At 39.3% G+C, this 8,542-nt stretch overlaps 1 protein-coding gene across 2 annotated transcripts in view; it reads left to right on the top strand.

The window, feature by feature from the left end:
• Positions 1–7,926, top strand: part of SYNPR (synaptoporin) — a 361,119-nt gene extending 353,193 nt beyond the window's left edge. Inside the window, exon 5 of one of the 2 annotated variants that reach the window (XM_003785523.1) lies at positions 6,224–7,926. In XM_003785523.1, coding sequence (XP_003785571.1) covers positions 6,224–6,481 — 258 coding nt within the window. In that variant the 3' untranslated portion in view covers positions 6,482–7,926. The remainder of the gene's footprint in view (positions 1–6,223) is intronic. The other variant, XM_003785524.2, reaches the window with a different exon arrangement.
• The last annotated feature ends 616 nt before the right edge of the window (positions 7,927–8,542 follow it).

The raw sequence follows: 8,542 nt of genomic DNA, 5'->3' as shown, positions 1-8,542 counted from the left end.
AAAAAAAAAGGGGGGGGGGGACAGTCCACTTCAGATGCAATATAACCACTGGGCACTCCAGCTTTTTTATTGTCAGAACCTATCATCTTTAATGCTGCCAATTTGGAGTTCTTAATAAGATCCCAGCAGGTATTATTAGCAGCTGCTGCTTAGATGACAGTCCAGTTGAAACACTAAGCCAGAAGCAAATATAAAATCTGAACTTTAAGGCTGAAGCTTGCCAGAAGTTAGAAGGAATATTTGATGGCGTACAAATTCCTGAGAAGAAAACATGGTTCCAGCCACGTGTAGTTAGAGTTCTATCCAAGGATTAGAGAAAAATACACAGACCCAGTGGGGTACAAAAAGAAATACACGGTGCAAAAAAGTACTTAAAATAGATATGATAATTTTAAAATTTTCTCCATGCTCCCAGCTTAGTTGTTTGATAACTTCAGAAAGGCTGTATTATATTAGCTGAACAAAGTCAAATACTATCATCCTGCGAATGGCTTTTACGGGAGGAGAGAAAATCTGACAGTTAGCAGGAATGCTAAATTGGATTTGTAATTTATAAGTATAAGAACCTGTGTTATTCCAAAGAAAGGTGCTGTGTCTGAGAAAGACATAAGCTATAATGGGAGTAAAAAAAGCAGTAGTTTTCAAAGAATAGAAGACTCAGCACTGTTTGCTGAAGGAACAACTTTCTTTAGCAAAACCCTAAAAATAACCTTTTGCTTCAAGGTTAACCTGTATTTCTACAGCTTTCTGAAATTCAATCTGGAAAGGTACTTATGAAGGAAAAAGGATTGCTTCGCTGATTTGACTGTGAGTCCTACCTTGGTGAAATAGTAACCATGGAAATAAACTGTGCATTTGGGTCCCACAGTCATTTTTTACTTAACACTGGCCACATCTATAGATGGATACATTAATGTATATAGTTATAACTCTGTAGCTTCTTTAGTGAAAGTTATGCTAATGCTGATGTCATGATTTAAGAGGACAAAGATAAAATTCCTTGATGTGTTTGTTAGTTTAATAATTAACATACTAGGCTTGGCGCCTGTAGCTCAGCGGCTATGGTGCCAGCCACATACACTGGAGCTGGTGGGTTCAAACCTAGCCCAGGTCTGTCAAACAACAATGACAACGACAACCAAAAAAATATCTGGGCATTGTGGCAGGCACCTGTAGTCCCAGCTACTTGGGAGGCTGAGGCAAGAGAATGGCTAAAGCCTAAGAGTTGGAGGTTTCTGTGAGCTGTGATATCACCACACTCTACCAAGGGCGACAAAGTGAGACTCTGTCCCAAAATAAATAAATAAATAATTAACATACTAATAAATGATGACATCCTGCATGGTGTTTTTAATTCTACTTCTGATGTCTCTGATAATTTTTTAGATTAGAAAATGACTTGTGAATTATGAAAAATAATGAAATCAATGCAATGTGTTTCCTAAAATCAAAAAGAAAAATGAATTGAAACCAAATAATGTGATATGTGTGAAAGACAGACCCAGTGGCATTAAAGTATTATGTATTATCCATATCAGTAAAGAGTCTTCTAATTCCTAGTGACTGGCTTAAAATGAAAACTGGCTAAAGAAATGATCCTCATATCTCTAAAGTCTGTTCTTTGCACCCCACTTCTAGTACCAATTTCTACATGCATTAGAATATTTGGGTACAAGTAACAGAAACTAGCTCTAATTTCACCAGGAAAAAGAGTCTGTGCAAGGATATTAAGTAGCTCATAAATTTGAAGAGACCTGCATAAACTGGTTCTATAAAGAGCAGAATCTAGAGCAGAACCAGCGTTCTAGAGGTCCAATACCATAGAATGATCCTTGAATTGCCATTGGTGGGAAGTGTTACAGAACCTTGCATCGCTCTGCTTCAGATGCAAAGCTCCAGCAAGGAACACAAGCCCTTTGCCTGCAACGTGGCTTTGCAAAGAAAATCAGATTTCAGTTACCAAAAGCAAGGGAGAAGATATTAATCAATCAAAACGTGACATTTTTTATGACATATTTGTTTGGCTTCAAATCATATTGAATTAGCTTAGGAAAAACCTGAAAATAACTGGAAAAACACTAAAAATGTGTCTTCCTGGGGCAGAACCCATGGCGGAGAACTGGAAGAGTGTCAGGAAACTGGACAGTTTTCATCCCCCATTCCTTACCTCTGTTTCTTTCTTCATCTATCTCTCTTTCTGCACTCCTATTACATTATTCCTTCTTTTTAGGTGGAAATTATCTTTTTTTCTGTACACATACCTGAAGACAGCTACTCTATAATTTCTAAGTTTATATTTCTTTGTAAAGAAACAGCTTACACTGCACTAAAATCACTCAGGTTCAATTCCCAATTTCTGATAGAGAGAGTCTCACTAGCCCACTTTAGGCCAGATGCCCACCTCTGCCCCATCACTTATGGATGGGGGTTTGGAGAATCATATAGTAGAAACTTAGCTCATAGAACCTCACTCGGCTGGGCAAATGTAGGTTTTGGAGAAGGAGCCAGACATACCACAATAGATGTCGTCAACAAGAAAATGGGTCAGGGAATAATAGACGTATTTTCTAAGTTTAGTAACAAGTTTACTTTCTTCAAAGCACTCTGGCATCTAGAATTTCACAATAACACTAAAAAGCAGGTGAGATATCCAGATAACTACAAATACAGGAAGCTTAGGTTTGGGAACTTGTGTAAAGTTTCCTAAGTGGTGACAGCAATGCTAGAACTCGAACCAAACTCTCCTAATTCTGTTGCCACTCAAACGGGTGAAGGGCATAATTTTGGAGTTAGTCTGTCAGCCTTCAAGAATCTTAGCTCCACTATTGAATAATTGACTACCCTTGGACAAATTAATTAAGTTCTCTAAACTTTAGTTCCATTGGGTGCAAAATGGGGATAATTGTACAGTAGTTCACAAAACTATTGAAAGAATTCACTGAGATAATCCACAAAAAACACTTAGCAAAATGCCAGCTTCATGGCAAATGCTCGGAAGTCTCATCTGACAGCTGCTACCAAAATGCATTGGTACAGTGATGCAACCTGAAAAGGGGAGGGAGGAATAATGCTCTTTAGTTTCTCGATTTCTCTTAAAGGTCACTGAATATAACTATTTTATTCATAATTTCTACTTCTTCTCCGCCTTTATTCCAGACAATCTTGATGCACCTTTTTAAATAATCTGCATTTCATCTCCCCATCCTTTATCATGCTTTGTACAGTCTCTTTCAATCTTTCTCTTGTCTCCATATCTAATTTTGAATCAAAATCCCAACCCTAATTTCAGTTGCAACAAAATGGCATGGAAAGATTCTGGGGACCGGGGGCCCCTAAAATGGTCCAAATGGCCAAGCAAGATGTCTGTGATAGATACCTCTGAAACGAGGGAGTAAGGAATCGGTCCTCCTTAAATATGCCCATGGGAATGCCCTGTTTATGTTCCTACTTTTAACATGCTTTTCCCTGATTTCTAGGTTCTTCTTCAGTGTCCCTTTTTGAGAAAAAAAGTAGTCACAGGGGAAGGAGAGCCATCAAGAGACCGGAAACAAATAAAATTACATCTCTGGGCAGTTCCATTCTCTTCATATCAAGAAAAGATTCCTTGATAATTTTTCTACTCATGTATTGATGTACAAAGTTGGAATGTAATCAATATCTCCCTTTTCATGGAAAATGTCCTAGTTAATGTATACATAATTTAAATGCTCTATATGTAAATTAGAGTTTTATTAGTGATTATGTGATTTTGATCAAGCCACTATTATACTTTATTTATGTTTTGTCTCTCCCTCAGCAGGTAGCCTCCTAGAGTATGGCACAAAAGAGATGCCCAGTGAATGTTAAAGGCAGGAAAGAGGTTGCAATAAAAGAGAAGGAAGAAGGAAGGGAGAGAGGGAGGGAGGTGTGCACAGACCAGTCTGTAATTAGATCAGTTAGGCAAGCTAGTTATTTGGTTTTGGCTATTGTCACCTCTCAAAAATACAGTCTCACTCTCAAAGCCTCCTTTCAATTTATGCTGCGTGTAAGAGTTAACAAAATCCAATTAGCAGAAATATTTTAGAAAGTGAGTCGGAGTATAGTTTGCCGTTTAGTAAGTATGTGCTACTGTGACTGGCACTAGCTACTTTAAAACATAGATCCTCTTTAATCCTCCCAAACTATCCCTAAAAGGAGGAATTCTTGTCTTTGTTTCACACTAGAAAAACAAAAGCAAGGCTGGGTGCAGTGACTCATGCCTGTAATCCCAGGAGGGAGGCCTAAACAGGAGGATTACTTGAGTCCAGGAGTTCAAGACCAGCCTGGGTAACTTAACAAGACTTCATCTCTAAAAAAGTAAATGAATAAAATAGCTTGGCAGGGGGGTGGGCACCTGCAGTCCCAGCTACTGGGGGGCTGAGGTGAGAGGACTGCTTGACCCCAGCAGTTAAGGCTGGAGTGAGCTATGATCACACCACTGCACTCTAGCCTGGCCCACAGCAGAGGCTGTGACATCCTGTCTTCAAAAAAATAAAAAATAAAAGAAAGACAAAAAGACAGGAGGGGAGGGAGGGAGGGAGACGAAATTGAAGTCCAGAAGTCCAGAGACTAAATGCCTGTCCCAGGACAGAGTAAGAAAGTACCATGCCCAGGCCACTCTGATTCCAAAGCCCAAAGAGATTGCTCCAAGACTGATATTCAGTTACTTTGCCCCTAAAATATTGAAATACTTTGTTAAATAGTCTTTGCTTCAAGCCCGAAGGCCTACGTCTTAATTATATCCATATCCCCTCCCCACTACCACTCACCTGGCACTCTGGATCATTCCACCATCCAGAAACCAAGGGATAAATTTTGACCAAGTAAGAGATTTTCAGCACCATATTCCAGAACTGTGGCTACTGCCAAAGTCCATTTTGATTGGTGAGTGTTCTGCTGGAGTGGTGACTAAGAACACTTTTATGTTACCACAGCTTTGCATTATACTACTGTAACACCCCTCCAACAGGAGACTGCTAAAACAGACTGCCTGTGATTCATTTCCAAGTCAACCAGCCAGCCTTGGAAAGGGCTGCACAAGGGCAGCACCTGTGGCTCAGTCAGTAGGGTGCCAGCCCCATATACCAAGGGTGGTGGGTTCAAACCTAGCCCCAGCCAAACTGCAACAAAAAAATAGCCGGGCATTTCTGGCAGGCACCTGTTGTCCCAGCTACTCGGGAGGCTGAGGCAAGGGAATCACCTAAGCCCAAGAGCTGGAGGTTGCTATGGGCTGTGACACCATGGCACTCTACTGAGGGTGAAAAAGTGAGACTATATCTCTAAAAAAAAAAAAAAAGAAAAGAAAAGGCTACAGAGCAAGCCATGTGATGAGGACCTCTTTGGGCCCCTTGCAACAGCAAATAGTTCTGTATTCATAAACATTTAGGCCCTAGAGAAGCAACACTCAGTCCTCTGACTCACTAGTACCCTTCTAGAGAGTAAGAGGAATTTCCATAGGAATGTCTCATATACAGTTCTTGAGAAAACATTTCATACTTCTCAGCAACCTGCACTTTCCTCACAGTCTGGTTACAGCATTTGTTTCTGAATGTAGAGGCACAGAAAATGCAGCTATGCAAAGAGTCAGGTCTGATGTATGCTGTCATGCTTGTGCTTGTTCTGGTACCATTGCTTTATTCATATTTTTTCTTTAAATTGACTCACTTTCTTTATATAATTATAATAAATGGAAAAAACAGTATTTCTAACCATAAAGAGAAAGTAGCCTGGAAAATTAATGCACCATTATTAAAGTGAAAATACTCAACCCTCTGTCCTTGAAAACACTCTCACACACCATGGAGACTACTTCATGATGTGTAAGATTTAGGGAGATGACGATGACTATATCAGGGTTCAGGCTATAGCACAGCTGGAATCTCAGATTTGTACTCACCAGGCCATGTAATGTTGGATAGAATTTCCACATCTTTAATATGGATATAATCATAGCACCTTCTTCTTTGATTCTTAGACTAAGTAAATCGATACACATAAAGCCAGTTATGCAGTGCCTGACATGTAGTGCCTTTAATAAAGATCTGATATTCTAAATAAGTAGTGGTTCCAGATGAAAACTCGGAAGAGGAATCAATATTAAAGCAAAAGTAATCTTCTGTTTTGTGAAGGATTTTTTCTGAAACTGAGATTTTTCGTAGGGCTTTTGTCTCGTCTTATCAATTCATTGCCTTTGATTCTCTTTCAGGTCTTTGGATTCTTGAACTTTATTCTCTGGGCTGGAAACATATGGTTTGTTTTCAAGGAGACCGGCTGGCATTCCTCGGGACAGAGATACCTTTCAGACCCAATGGAGAAGCATTCTAGCAGTTATAATCAAGGTGGTTACAACCAAGATAGCTATGGGTCCAGCGGTGGGTATAGCCAGCAGGCGAGTTTGGGGCCATCCTCAGATGAGTACGGCCAACCGTCTACTGGCCCCACTTCCTTTACAAATCAGATTTAGCTGAGTAGCATTTGCATTTTTCTGGAGATAGCTTCACCACTTCCCAGTTTCAGTGGCAGAAGAATTTTTTAAGAGTTTCAATCAATTATTAATGCAGAGAGTATTGAATGTAAATCCAAGATCTGTAGCCCTCATTAAGGCAGAAAGGTCTAGGCTGTGATAAATGGTACTTACAGATGAGATGACATGAGGGAATATATTATTCATCATAGATAGTTAATTGGAGAGTACCTTGTTATATACACAGATACTTTTATGGTCGTTTTGTATGTGTGTTGAGATAGTAGAAACATTTTGTAGCTTAACGTCTCTAATATATAATATGCATAAAGAGAATTAAATAGCGTTGAGTTTTCCTATGCATTTTGATGCAAAAGATGTTACAATGATTTCTAGAACATAATTTGATGTGTCCCAACATGCATGTCTTACAGATTTTTAGTTTTAGGCCCTATAGAACTGTGAGTCTCTAAGTATTTGTTTCAGACAATTACACCGTATTTTTTTTTTTTACTTGACAAATCAGTGCTCATATGATTTAGTGCATGAATCAGGATTTCTCACAAAAGGAACATCAGAACTACAGCATTTGTGAAAATTCCAGTTTGCACCATGAATCTGTTCAATGGATGTTTAAAGAAATATATTCACTAATTTGTATACTTTGTGAATTTGTTTGTCTGGCTTTACTCAAGCACTGTAACCAAGATGTGGGTTTTTATTCCCTGTTAGTAGACATTCAGTGAAACATATGGTAACTCCCCAATACTTATCCTATTTACTTAGCTAAATCTTCACATTCTTGTAACCTTTCTATGGTGTTTTGTGCCGCTTATCATGTGACCCATAAACAATACGGCCCAATAACTGTTTGTGTTTATGGAGTGTTTTCTTAGCATAGTGGAGATGCAGATAGAGGGACCACAGACAAGATGCTGCCATGCTCAAGTATTAATGTATGAAGGATATTCTTTCCCTAATATTTACCAGCTAAACTTTTGAATCCTATTCATTTGTAAAGCTAATATGTTCCTTGATCTATTATTAAAAATTTTCAAGTCATAGCTAAACTTCCTAATTACTAATGATTTGAGTGTAACTCTTGAATTGAAAATGGCTCCCATGTGCCATTCTCTATCCCAAAGAAGTTTTTCTTGAAATATCCCCCAGCATGTATTCATTATCAAGAAAATATCGATCTTCTCTTCTGTGTTTTAATTCGATTGAGATACCATGGCCCAACAGAGAAGAAAAGCCAAGCATCTGTATTTCCAGATAAAAGTTGTTACCAATGTATAAACTCCTTGTGTGACTGGTGATGTTGGAAGCATTTTAGCACAAAACAGCCTTGTGTCTTAGATGATATCTGTAACCGATTTCTGGATCTTGCTGGATAAATCTGTATTGTGATATCTATTTGACCTTAATAAAGTTATTGCATACAATGTTGGCGGAATGGTAAAATAATTATAAGTGTAGAACCGAGATGGTTTCAGCAATGAAAGGACAAAGGTTAGATACAGTGTTTTCCAATCTCTCTCTCTATCCTTGTGTCATGAGCCCGATGTGCTTCATTCACCCATTCCACCACTCTCAGAATTTGTATACATCCATCACTTTGCCAGCCACTGGGGATATGATAGTGAGCAAAAGCAGAAACAGATCCTACACTAACTAGCTTACCCTCTACTAGGGGAGACAGGTGTTAAAATAATCCTACCCCAATCGTGCTGTACCCAAAAAAGAGAGGCGTGGGTCTCACAAAAATATCTATCAGAGAGATCTAAGCTAGTTAGGGACAAGTCAGGGAACTTCAGACCTGAAAACTGTACAGGGCTTAGCAAGGACAGGGTGAGAAGAAAACATGCTCCCTGCAGGGGACAGCCTGGCTAAGCTCTCTGATGGTAGGTGGCAGCCTGGGTACGTGGGGTTGAGATCCGTGAGCAAGGCAGGCTTTGTGGGAACTGTGGCTGCTAGTGGGGGCCTGGGTGAAACTGTTGGGAGGCCTCATCAGGAATTCTGTCTTTATCCTAAAGAAGTCAGGGAAAAGCATTGAAGAGT

Source organism: Otolemur garnettii, unplaced genomic scaffold (genome assembly GCF_000181295.1).
Source record: "Otolemur garnettii isolate 467f Iridium unplaced genomic scaffold, OtoGar3 scaffold00015, whole genome shotgun sequence".
NCBI lineage: Eukaryota > Metazoa > Chordata > Mammalia > Primates > Galagidae > Otolemur > Otolemur garnettii.
Note: the sequence above shows the minus strand (reverse complement) of the source record. Positions and strands in the feature narration are given on the sequence as shown.